The 13,679-nt window shown below is 41.5% G+C and overlaps 1 protein-coding gene across 4 annotated transcripts in view; it reads left to right on the forward strand.

Moving 5' to 3' along the window:
* Nucleotides 1-13,679, forward strand: part of HECW1 (HECT, C2 and WW domain containing E3 ubiquitin protein ligase 1) — a 441,946-nt gene that overhangs the window by 326,848 nt on the left and 101,419 nt on the right. For all 4 annotated transcript variants that reach the window (XM_033193922.1, XM_033193924.1, XM_033193923.1 and 1 more), the window contains 2 exons: nt 5,152-5,302; nt 12,512-12,651. In XM_033193922.1, coding sequence (XP_033049813.1) covers nt 5,152-5,302; nt 12,512-12,651 — 291 coding nt within the window. The remainder of the gene's footprint in view (nt 1-5,151; nt 5,303-12,511; nt 12,652-13,679) is intronic.

Below are 13,679 nucleotides of genomic sequence, written 5' to 3' on the forward strand. Positions count from 1 at the left end.
TGGGGTTTTTTGGGTTTTTAGTTTGTTTTTTTGACTAGTCGTTTCACCATGTGATCTTGAAGAGAGAACACTGTGTTTTCAGCGCCTCTCAGCTTCTGAAATGGAGAGCGTTTCTTTATTACACTTGACTAGTCTTTGCAAACTGTTCATGACCTTTAAGTCCCAAATTTTACATTTTATATTTAAAATTGCAGTTCAAGATAGAATAATCCTATTGTTCTCCATTGGATCTGTTACATCACAAGCATCTCCATATGTTAAAACAACTTCAACCCATCTGGACACATGAACTTGTACTTTCCTTACTATAACTTGCATCCATAGGTAATAGCTTCACATTTCTTCTGCAGTTCTTAGGGGTTGCCAGGCAAAATATCATCTTTAAGATAGCATTCAATGTCAGTTTCTCCTGGTAACTAATAGTATGTAATTAATAATTAACTAGTCATCTGAACTTGGGAAATTCATTTAATCTCTCAGAGACTTAGTTTTCTCATTTGTAAAATTTTAAAAATTAAATGTCTTCATCTGCTAAATGAAAGGTTTGACCTAGATAGTCTCTAGATACCATTCTAGCTTTAACTTCATAATACTCCATTTAATAAATTTATAGGAAGAATTCAATACCCCAGACATTATGTATTCACTTAGCATCACATATGTTCATGAATTCTGGAACATCTCTGTTTCAGTTTTGACTTATTTTTCAAGCAGAGATAATATGTAAGATTTGATAGATTTTACAACTACAAAATCTTTCCAGAATGCAAGGAACCAGCGTTTCTTTACATTCTTTTGCCCGTGCTTACATGAAGCAGTTACAGTTTTCAAAAGGACAAGTGCTTATTTCTTAATTCATCTGTTCTTGGTAATGTGCTGTACTTTACCAGAATACCACTCCTCTCCCTATTCAATTGTAATTTATTGGTGAGAAATCAAAGAACATCTTTGATATGTGGACTAACTTAAAGAAACACAATATTTGTTTTTCAGGGGCCAAGCCAAACATCATGTCCTTGAACTTTTGATGCCTGATTTCTTTCTTTCTTTATACACTGATTTATGGACATTCCATAAATGAATAGTAAAATTTTAGCATCACTATAAATACTTCCTAAGTAACACTTAATTGAAAAATATGTATAACATGTTATCTCCAGGAAAGGGACGCTTTCCCCACAACAAATAACCTTTCAATGCATGAATCTACTTCGAATCTGTGCAGTACAGATAACTAGTTATACATGCAATATTATAAATGATAAATGATTGTATATAAATCCATTGTAAAATAATTACTTTATATAAGCCACTTTCAATAAAGAGAACAAATTTCTCCAGATACTTTTCAATTTTCTATCCATATAACAGTGAAAGACCTTAGAAAAACTGGTAATGAATCCTACCAACTGAATATTGTTAAATAATCTCAAATAGTACAAGAATTACCTTATTGCTGATAGTCATTCATTCAACAAATATTTATTGAATGTTTACCCTGTGCTAGGTACTATTGTGGGTAAGCAAAACAAAGATTCCTGCCCTCATGATGCTTACAGTCTAGTCTGGAAGACAGATTAGCAAACAATAATTAAAAAGGGACTGGCCTAGCATAGGAGATGCTATGGAAAAGCAAAAATAGACCAGGGTGAGGGATCTCTGAGTTCGTGTGGTGGTGGCTGGTTTGCAATTTTAAAACAAGTGGTGAGAATAGGCTTCATTGAGAAGACAACACCTGAAGGTTAAGAGAGTTATCCTTGCAAGTGTTGGGCAGGAAGAGCTTTGCAGGCACAGAGAACGGCCACTGCCAATTGGGAGGTGGAAACACCCTGGTGGGGTTTAAGGAACAGGAGACCAGTGCGTCTGGAGCAGACTGAGGAAGGGAGAAGGCAGCAGGTGATGCAGTTAGGGAACTAGCAAGGCCCAGATCACCCAGGGCCTTGTAAACCACTTAAAGGCTTTGACTTTTACTCTGAATGAAAGGAGGACATTGTAGAGTTTTCAGCAGAGAAGTGACATTGTCTGCCTCAGGTTTTGAAAAGTTTGCCCTGGTTGCTGTGTAGGGAATGAATTGGGAAAAGGAAGGATAGAAGCATGAGATTCAACGTAAGTTATGTCTTTATGCAGTAACCCAGGTGACAAACAATAGTGTAGCTTGGGCCAGGGTGGGAGCAGTGGAAGTGGTGAGGAGTGGTCTGATTCTGGACATATATTTTAAAGGTAGCTTTGACGACAGATTGGATATGGATGTGAGAGAAAGATAGGTATCAAAAATGACCTCAGAGTTTCAACCTACAGAGATGGAGTTGCCTTCAACTGAGATGGGTAGGAAAGGCTGCAGGCAGAGCAGGTTTTGGTGGGAAGGATCCGATACTTGGTTTCGATCATCTTGTATTTGAGATGTCATCCAGGTAGTAATGTCAAGAAGGAAATTGGATGTGTGACTCTGAAGTTCAAGAGAAAGGTCTAGACTATGCAATAATATGGCATTTGTTAAAATTATTCAAAATGTACAGTTGTATAGGTTTTCATTAATATAATAACTAAGTATGACACATGATCAGGTTCTACATTGTTCTTGGACTTTGTGGAGAACATATAATTTAGTGTGCAATAGATCCTACAGTCTCAAATGAATTGACCTGACCTGCACTGCTATAACTTGCACCAGCATCATGAAGGTACTGTTTTCAGGTGGTCTTTAGACAAACCCATGGCATCACAGTGCTGAGCCCTTCAAGTCATGCTGATGCCTGAAGTTCCATTTGGAATTTATTTCCTTTGGTTATAAAATATGTGAAAGCAAATTCTTTACAAAGCAATCCAGAAAACATGTACATGATTTCTGATTACACTTAGCGATGATTTTCTGAATAAGTATGAGTATATAATTAGCACAATACATTCCAGATATTTAATGTATTGACAAAAGAGCCCAGCTGTTGGGTTTACTACACTTTTCCATGAGGAATTGAAGCATGTGGTGATAAATTATCATTATTGCAACTTCATTTTCTAGCTTTTTCCCTTAATTTATAAAACCCAACCTTTGTCTGCAAAGGACCCCTTTCTTTACTGTAGGTTCCTGGAGGCAGGGTCACGTGTCACTCAGCTCTGTGTCCTCAGGACCTGGCACGGTCTCTAGTTCAGAGTGAGTGCTACATAGTTTGTTCAGTTGAATTAAATTGCACAATGCTCTTCAAAGACTAATGGTCATTTTTTGTTGGAAGACAGTCATGTTGGACTCAAGAAAAATAGTTGTCCTATTGCTTTTACTAATATTAGTTTGGGATCCATTAAAATGTTTAAGTTTCTAGATCAAGAGTAATTACCTAGTAATTATATGTATATACAATTTCATCCATGAGCTAATTACCATTTACACCTAACACTTGACAGCTGGATTATCATTAGATAATCATTAGATCAATTTTAATCAAAACCTCCTAGCACATATTTATACAATCTGCCTACATCTTTCCTTCAGTTTCTCTCATAAGTTAAGTTTGGTGTTTGGGGGTACTTTGGTTTTTACTGGGCATTACTTGACAATCCATCAGGTCAGGCATAAGCCATAATGCCACAAACAGATATACTATGTACATATAAAACAATAAATATGCCAAATATATTTTTTCCCTTAAAAAATTGAGAGTTGCTATGTCATTACCTGAATGATAAGTTTTCAATGGAACTGTTAATATCTGACCTACTCCCAAAAGCTATGGCTTTTCTCACTGAAAAGGCTGGATGGTTTTCCTCCTTTTGCGGACATTTTTGCTTTTTCTTCTTCTTTAGTCTTGTGTATTTTCAGCATAACTTTATCACACTGCTGCTATTTCCACAATGTGATGTGTGGAATCTGAAAGCTTTGGCCATCTCTGTACAGCAGGCATTGCTCTTCTATGTTTCGCTCAAATGTGAATACATTGCTTCCAGCTCTTTTCCACCCACCTCACCCCAACGCAGCCCCTGCCTGTATTATGTAGTGACTCATCCATGCTTCCACCTTTTTGTTTTCTATTTTTGTTTTCTTTTGTTTTTAATTTGGGAAGCAAGGGAACTTTTCTTTATCTCGGGCTCCCTCTACTGTTTGGGATGGTTATTTATCAACAAAAGGGTACTTCCTAGTTACTGGTTTGGTTTGGTGGCCAGAGATATTTGACAACTGCAGGTTGGATATACACTGTTAATTAACAACTTATCAAAAGGCTGTTTTGAAACCCTAACAATCATTTCCTTCCATTCATCCACTCAAGAGGAAAGGCAATTGATTAAGTTTGCTAACTATAAGACAGAGGTCATCTAAATTCGCAGATCCAAGATTTTAGAACAGTAGTTAAAACTGGTTTTAATCTGAGGGCCATTCTTCTCTCCACTGAACCCAGACTTAGCAAAGAAAGTGTTCTCCAGCATCACAGTGTCAGCTCTCACTGGAGGATACTCCAGTCTTCCACAGCTGTCGTTTGAGTAGCCAACAAGAGTGACAGTGGGGATGGACATTTCTAAAGAAATAAATTCATTAAACATTAGATTTTCTCTTTAGAAATTATTAGAATTTTGGCCGGGTATGATGACTCATGCCTGTAATCCCAGCACTTTGGGAGGCTGAGATGGACAGATCACCTGAGGTCAGGAGTTCGAGACCAGCCTGGTCAACCATGGCCAACATGGTGAAACCCTATCTCTACTAAAAAATACAAAACTTAGCCGGACCTGGTGGCTGGCACCTGTAATCCCAGCTACTTGGGAGGTTGAGTCAGGAGAATTGCTCGAACCCAGGAGGTGGAGGTTGCAGTGAGCCAAGATCCTACCACTGCACTCCAGCCTGGGTGACAGAGCAAGACTCTGCTTCAAAAAGAAAAAAAAAAGAAAGAAAGTATTAGAATTTTAACATAGGTCTTGGTCAAGGAACAACAGTTACTGTTTAATATGGCCCAGCAGAGAGTCCGAGTTCATTAAACTGTTTTCTGAGCTCCTGAGTTCATGCCAGTGTCCCAGAAGTCGTGGCAGGTGCTGTGGGCAGGGTCTGGCCTGCAGCCATGAACCAATGGTGAGTTCTACCTGCAGAAGACCTGGAAGTTGTATGCGTTTCACATGGGTCAGTAGTTTGTCCTTGATTTTTCTTTTTGCCTTCTTATTAAACACTAGACTGGGAAGCTCGAATTGACAGCCACGGGCGGGTCTTTTATGTGGACCACGTGAACCGCACAACCACCTGGCAGCGTCCGACGGCAGCAGCCACCCTGGATGGCATGCGGAGATCGGGGTCCATCCAGCAGATGGAGCAACTCAACAGGCGGTTGGTGATCATTATGCAATGAGCTCCCCTAAACCACAGTGAAAGGAGAATGGCAGCTAGAGACGCTCCCCTTACACTTTTCTGCCCAGACTGTATGAGGAGACTGGAAAGTAATTAAGTATCTTAAGAAACCTGTTCCTAGTAGGTATTTGGAAAGCTAGATTTAGAATTTGGTGGCAAGAGATGAGTTAAGCTTGAGTGTCATTTAAGGATGGGAAATCATCTAAACTTCTTAATAGCCTAGGCTCAAAAACAAGACTTCTTAACCAAGGGCTGGTGTATCCCCTTCTCCTGGGATGTTCACCAAGGATGTCAGTGTTCCTTGAACTTTCCAGGCACTGTACCCAAATTGTACATAGATACACATTTTTCTGGCTGACTGGTCCATACCCATCATACAGTTCTCAAAAGGATACAGACCTCAGTTAAGAACATTCCAAGGACAGGTTCCATAAGAAGACTAAAAGCTGCCTGGAAAATAAACTGTCTCATAAATCACTGTATGCATTCCTACCCTGATCCCATAATTGATATATGCCTATCAATAATAATTTGTGAAAAGCCTTCATCTTAGAAAAAGAAATGTTTAAAAACATTTTTTGAGAATTATTTTGTTGAAAAACTAGGTCCTCTCTATTGAACTTGTAAAGATATCATTTTGTTTTTAACCTACAAACAAAACCTTAAACAGTATCAGGCTTAAACAGTGGTCCATTCATGTCAGAGATGATGCAGTAAGCTGGTATAGAGCATTGTCTCTGACATCTTGCTCTTTAAGACCGGAGTGGCAGCTTCAGGATACTTTTGATTACCAGCAATTGCAAACTGAGGCTTCCTTCAGTTGAAATTGCACCCACATGCTCTCTTGCTTTCATGTCAAGTATGAAGGTGAAGGAAAAGTTGAGAAAGACTAAAAACAATGAAGAACTGGGTTTGTGGAACACACCTACTGATAGCAAATGCCTTTGAAATTTAACTGTTATCTGCCAGAAAAGAAAGAGGAGAAACAATTTAGTCCTATAAAAACACATGAGGCTGGGCGCAGTGGTTCACACCTGTAATCCCAGCACTTTAGGAGGCCGAGGCGGGTGGATCATTTGAAGTCAGGAGTTCGAGACCAGCCTGGCCAACATGGTAAAACCCTGTCTCTACTAATAATAGAAAAAAATTAGCCAGGCGTGGTGGCAGGCACCTATAATCTCAGCTACTCAGGAGGCTGAGGCAGGAGAATCGCTTGAACCGGGAGGTGAAGGTTCCAGTGAGCTGAGATCGCACCATTGCACTCCAGCCTGGGAGACAGAGTAAGACTCCATTCAGAAAAACAAACAAGCAAAAAACATGGAAACAAAAAAAAAAAAAGAAAATGAACTTCTGGTTACTGTTGTACACAGAGGAGCATGCTTTAGGTGACAATCACCAGAACATTTTTTCATTGCCTGAGCATTTGGAAGACATTTGCTTTCCACCTTTGCCCATCAGCAGCTGAGTGTTGAAGTCTTTAACGAAAACCGTAAAAGACTTGCATTGGCAGCACACTTTACAGTCGTTCCCACTCCAACAAAGCATGTTACAGAGAGGAAGTCCTGATAACCCAGTTTTACTAGGCATGAATGGACCAAAAATCCATGGGAGAGTCCTTTCATGGTGATTGCAACAAGATTCGTGTAACTAAAAATGTAGAAGACAAAGTAAACTCATCTTAGATAGAGACCCTCTTGTGATTCCGTAGGCAGAAGTTAGCCCCTAGGTCTCTCTTGCCAAAACTGATAAGCTCCAATTGTTTAGCAGAGAAATAGGGGAAGGCATCGTCAGGCTGTATTCATAAGAGGTGCTGTTTTGAACACTAACCAAAGCAAGACAGTGAATCTGAAGCAGAAGGAAGCACCTTGACCTATGGCATAAACATCCATGAAAGTTTATCGGGGTGATCAGCTTGCATAATATAAAAATTAGGCCAAATCCATCCTGAACCAGGTCTCCAAATAAGTTTTATAGCCTTTCATATGAATTCCTGTGCCCTCCAGTGGAGATGAACATGCTGGGAGAGGCAGCTGGACTTTGCCGAATAGGAAGTTGCATTTGCTACATCCATCTGGACAGATAAAAAGAAAAGGAATTTAGCACTTTGAGAAGGTACTTATTTCTTGTGAAATAGTGTACTTAGGGAAGATCAGATAACCTTCAAATAAGCATTCAGGCTTTTGCATACTTATCTTAACCTATTGTTTTGCAGCATTTAACATTTTCTGTATTTGGCATGATAACAGGGCAGCCCCAGAAAGTACACTTCCAATCTTCTATCCATCTCACATGCGACCACACACAAGGGTCATTATTTTGATAACCCACAGTTATCCGGAGAAATTTACAATGATTACTGGCTCACAGCCATGTGAAAGTATTACTCAGTGTTGCAAGGAGTTTCCCTTGAGCCTAACCAGATGACTGTGAAAATCAAATGTGTTTGTGCAAGGAGACATAACACTAGGAAGTGCAGAGTACACAGTAGCAATCAATGTGGAAGCTTGTGTGGTAGGTTGCAGTGACCATGTTCCAACTCAGCCATTCCCCAGACGCAGCACACTCTTCCAGGCCTTTATGGCTTGGCCACAGGGTCCCATTGCAGGAAAATGCCTCCTGCCTGCCTCCCACCTGAAACACATCTTGTCCTACAGAGCTGACTCAATGTCATGTGCCCCAGGATGCCGTCCCAGAATCCTCCACACAGAGCCAGTGACTTCCTCCCCTGTAGCCTCCAGAATGTGCCTGCCTCTGTGCCACTTCTTACCTTTTTGCCTTATTCTTCTTTCGACCCTTCCCTGCTCCCAGCACCTAGTATGGTGCCAGAAGTTTAATAGGACTCAGTACAAGATCGTTTTCTGAGTTAATTCCCATGCTTTCAGAAAATCCAGAATTAATTCTACTTTCACAAATACTTACTGAAAAGCAGAAAATCTAAATATGTATTCTTATTTTAAATAATCAACTAAAATTTGATTTTTGAATTATTTGTATAAAATTATGATAATTTAAGGGAAATAGAAGTTTTAAATAGAAAAAAGTGATCTACACTTTAGCTACCCCAAGGATGATTTAGCTTTTTTTTTTGAGACAGAGTCTCACTCTGTCGCCCAGGCTGGATTGCAGTGGCATGATCTCAGCTCACTGCAACCTCCACCTCCCGGGTTCAAGCCATTCTCCTGCCTCAGCCTCCCGAGTAGCTGGGATTACAGGCATACACCACTGCACTCAGCTGATTTTTGCATTTTCAGTAGAGAGAAGGTCTCACCATGTTGGCCAGGCTGGTCTCGAACCCCTGGCCTCAGGTAATCCTCCTGCCTTGGCCTCCCAAAGTGCTGGAATTGCAGACATGAGCCACTGTGCCCTGCCAATTTAGCTTTTTAAAAACATATGTCCATCTTCAATTTCCATATGCATGCACAATTCTTACATGATTACGATGGTGATATGTAGTTAGGTTCATATTCTTTTTTCACTTACTACACTGCAAGCATTTAATATTGCCACATAGTCTTCAGATTAACATGTAATTGCTTGTATAGTATTCCACTGAATGGCTGAAGTTTAGTTAACCTAATTTCATACTGTTGAATGTTTTGCTTATTGCTTTTGTCACTGTTTCTTGTCGCAAGGGCCTGCTAAATATTAAGATTGCCTTATAGTGGAGGGTTTCCTTAGGGTTCTATTCCCAAAAGATTAGGCCAAGGGAGATAAATGTGGATTTGGCATTTGGTATCAATGCCTAACTGCTTTCTACATTAGACATTGTGGTTCTAGGGGTTTACTCTGCCAACGACTACAGCTTCACTTCCATCTTATCTTTTGGTTTGTTTTTGTTGCTGTAAGAGGTGATCCTGGTATTTTGATGCCACTTAGATTTCACTTGTTGGAGCAAGGGTCAACTTGTTTTCCATAAACTTTTCTTTAATAAGGAGTAGTTTCTCCCATGTGAATTGTCTGTTCTTGGGCTTTTTTAGAGGGGGGAGGTTGTTTAGTTGGCTGATTGGTTTGACTTGGTTTTGGAGGGCTGGTTTTTTTTTTTCTTGTTTGGCTTTGTACGTGTGTGTGTGTGTGTGTGTGTGTGTCCATTTACAAAATATGTATGTCAGCTGACTTTTTAGCTAATTTTCATTAGCCCTCTATCTATTATAAATATTTAACCTTTTGCTACAAAAAAATGGAGGGGGATATTGATGGATAATTCCTAATGAAATGGAAGAGAGCTGCCTCTCTCTCCTGTTTAAAGCTGGAGAACCTCTGAGGCTGCAGTCCTGCCCTGAGAAACTGAGAGACCCTCCTCAAGCCACTGCATGCCCTGCTTCCCCAGACTGCCTCTGTGCTTCGGCAGAGGTCAGACATGGGGCCAAATGGAGGATTTGAGGCTGTTGACTCAGTAAGGCCTGCGATAACCAAGGTCCAGCTGAGGACATGTGAAGTAGGTTGTGACACTGCTGACATTATCCTCATCAAATAAGATCATATTTACTCATAATGCTCTGCTGTGGTAACTGCACATTGGGAAGGAAGAGAGAGGCTACAACTTGACATTTTTCTAAGCCCTATTCCAGGCATCTGTTGCTGAGTAAAACTACACCAAACGTAGTGGCATAAAACAACCACAAGCATTTCTTCTTACCATTATTTCTCATGGTTCTGTTTTGACTGAGCCCAGCTAGGCAGTTCTCTCCCAGGATATCTCCTGGTTGCAGTCAGAGGGTGGCCTGGGCTGGAGACTCACATATTAGGAGCTTGATGCTGGCTGTCAGCTGGGCCTCTCAGCCAGAACACCTGCACAGAGACTTTCTATGAGACCCAGGCTGCCTCAGAGCATGGCTGCTAAGTTTCATCACGAACTGCTACAAACTCTATTAGTCAAGGTAGTTGAAGAGGACATGGATTCTGTCTTTTAAAAGGAGAGATACAGTTCTGGAAGAGTATGTGGGTCTAAAAATATCGTTGAGCCATTTTGAGAAACGCAGTCTGCCATAAGGCATTTAGGGAATCCTCCCGGTAGCAGCTGCCTTAGTCTTTGGCAGGCCCTGTTCCCCGCCTTGGTCAAGGTCACACACTTGGGCAGCTTCTTGCTGGCACCCCCTGCTTTCCTGCCACAGCTATATTCCCTGAGTCCCCAGCAGGGAGAAGATCGCAGAGGGTCATCCTTCACCGTCCATCACTCTTCACAACTTCCCACCACAGATGCACGGGGTGGTGAATTACCACAAATATTTCTGTCTGTAAATACACCACCGCTCAGCTCATCGCCCCCTTCCACATTTTGTTCTAAGAGGCCTGCTCAGGAAATGCCTTGCAGTAACCACTCCAGGCAAAGGTGGCTTCTGAAAGGTGTCAGAAGTGAGTGGGAGTCTCCCCAGATAAAACAACAGTGAAAGAAAGCCCTTAGACCAGTAGTTCTCAAACCTAGATATAAATAATACTTCCTAAAGAACTCGTTAGAAATGCAGATTTTTATTTTGCTTCAATTTCTGTAATTTTAACAATTACTCAGATGATGCTTTTGCAAATGGCCTGGAGACTACAGTGAGAAAGCTTTCCTCTGTAACGTCAACGAAAGGACGGGGCACGGGTCTGCAGAAATCCTGCCATAATGGAGTCTCGTCTGTGCAGCGAGCATCCCCGCGCGTTCCCACCTGGGATTGCACTTGGAGACTGGCTATTCCCTGCTACCCTGTCTCTCATCCTCCTCCTCCTCTTCACCCCCTCATTGCTTTCCTGGAGACAAAAAGTTTCCAGCCTAGGCTGTTGCAGGAACCCCCAGCTGCTCTCCGCAGCTCCAGGCTCCTCTCCTGCAATGCATTCTCCACTCCCACACTGGGTAATCACTCTCCGTGTACATCTGGCCCTGCCTGGTTTTTTGTTTGTTTGTTTGTTTGTTTTAGCAGCCACCCATCACCAAGAGCAATGGTTCATTCTCAAGATTGATCCCTGGGCCAGCAGCATCAGGATCACCTGGGAACTCATCAGAAATGCACATTCTTAAAAAAAAAAAAAGAAAAGAAAAGAAAAGAAAAGAAAAAGAAAAAAGAAATGCACATTCCTGGGCCCTACACCAAACCTACTGAATCAGAGACTCCGGGGGTGAGGCCGGCAGTCTGTGTTTTAAGTCCTGCAGGTGATTCTGCGCGGCTCAGGTTGGGGAACCTGTGGCCTAGAGAATAGCACCCATTCTACTGCAGGGCGCCCTCTGGGGCTGCCTCCTCCCTCTCCACTGGTCTCCTGGCCCTGCCCGGTGCCCACACACCCTGATGCCACTGCCAGGCGTCTCAGAGCTCCCCAAGGGCGGCCTGCTTTCACACATGTTGTTTCTTTTCTGAAATGTCCTTTCCCAACAAACTCTCCAACAAATTCATACTCCAACTTCACAATTTACAAACCTTGGGAGTTTCCTCATCTGTGTCCCACACACCTCTTGCCTGTCTGTGACAGCCTTTCACCTGGCTGGAGTTATGGCTTCCATCCCATTTCCCTTTTGTTACATCTCAACTGTGTGTGTTTAAAGGGCAATGTCATATTCTAATCCTCTCCTCCATCGAAAAGCCCAGCACAAAGCCTTCACACATTGGAAGGGTTAGCAAATATTTGGTACTTGGCAAGGTGGCTAGCTCGCTGGCCAAATGACTAAGTCCCCAACTTGGGAAGAAAAACAAAACGAGCCTTTGAATAAGCAGAAAACATTTATTTATTTGCCAGCATGCTATTAGGTGTAATATTTCCATGACCTTTGCCCAATTATATCAATTATCCAACAAATAAAACTAAGTGAGTAGAACTGCTAGCCCAGTTTGTACACTTATTACAATAATGTTGAGGTAATTTGATATCTTAGTTGTAGCATTTTAATTTACTTCCCGCACTCTTATTTTAGACTTAGCCTGATTTTGTTTAATGCAGGGCACAGGCTGTTTTGCATGATTAGTTATTATTTGTGTTGATTTTTGAAAAGTCACCATACTTGAAACTCATCATAGCTTACAAAACAAAAAGAACTCGACTCATCTTAGAGATATTTGTCTTGCTAATTGTTCTGGCTATCTTGTGGGAATTTTAAGCATTTCTTTCCTGACATTCAAGGCAATTCTTTACAGATTTCTCCAATTATCTGATTCAGAGTATTGGCCCCCAAGGAGCAAACCAAAGTTAACTCCTGTCTTTCCATTTTCTAATGCAAAGGTATCAAAACATTCAGCGAACCATTGCAACAGAGAGGTCGGAAGAAGATTCTGGCAGCCAAAGTTGCGAGCAAGCCCCAGCAGGAGGAGGCGGAGGTGGAGGGAGTGACTCAGAAGCCGAATCTTCCCAGTCCAGCTTAGGTATTGGAGGAGGGGTCCCCACAACCTGTGATGGCTTCCAGGGGCTGTGTGACAGAGGGCTACAAGCCTGTCACCCTGCCTCATGGGGAGCAATGTGCCCCAGGGTGAAGAGAGTGGAAGGCCAGGGTAGAGGATAGAGGCATGCCTGGTGCCCCCAAGGCAAAGCAGACAGAATGAGCTTCCCACCAGGAAACTTAGGAGAAGTGATCACAGTGAAGGAACCACCACCCTGGCTCGGGGATCTGGAGACAGGAAAGTAGATGAATTCTGGGGATGGAGCTGAATTTGCTAGAGTGCCTGTGGAGCAAGGCAGCTTTGTCAGTGGCTCAATCATGTAGTGTTCACTAAATGTTTTATTTATTTATTTATAATTTATTGTTAAGTACATTTATTGTATTTGTTGGTGTCCTAAGGATTTTTTCACTTATAAATAAAACATGCAATAAAAATTCACAGTCTATTTCAAAGGAGCTGTGTGATAACACTAGGAATAATCACTCATTTGCACATAGATTTGCACATAGCATAAAATTCAGTTCCCCCAAGAGAAGAACCTGGGAATGAAGAGGTTTTCCAGCATGCCACAGGAGGGAATTTTTACCCACTACGGTAGGCATTCACGTGGGGCCTGGTTTTCCTGGTCTTCATTTCTTTGAATTGGCCCGAGTGGAACTCAGACAAGGATAATTGAAAGGCATGAGACTAGCTTCTACCTTTTTTTTTTTTTAACCTCTAGTGAGATAAGATTATCACAGTGACATCCTAATAATCCACTTTCTTTTTAAATTAGGTAAATGATGGAAGATTTCTTTGCCAAAAGAAGGGTTAGAGAACAGTCCGGGCAGGCAGCACTGGGATTCCAATCCTGCCAGGTCTCAGCCGTCTAGGGCAATGCAGAATATTGGACATTTTCATGTGATTTTTAAAAATGCACATCCACAGTTCCACCACCAATTTTAATTTCCCCCTTTCAATTCATTTTACCAGATATGCTAACTAAACTGACTAGTTTAGTTTTTTCTGTTACT

Source organism: Trachypithecus francoisi, unplaced genomic scaffold (genome assembly GCF_009764315.1).
Source record: "Trachypithecus francoisi isolate TF-2019V2 unplaced genomic scaffold, Tfra_2.0 Lachesis_group4, whole genome shotgun sequence".
Taxonomy (NCBI): Eukaryota; Metazoa; Chordata; class Mammalia; order Primates; family Cercopithecidae; genus Trachypithecus; species Trachypithecus francoisi.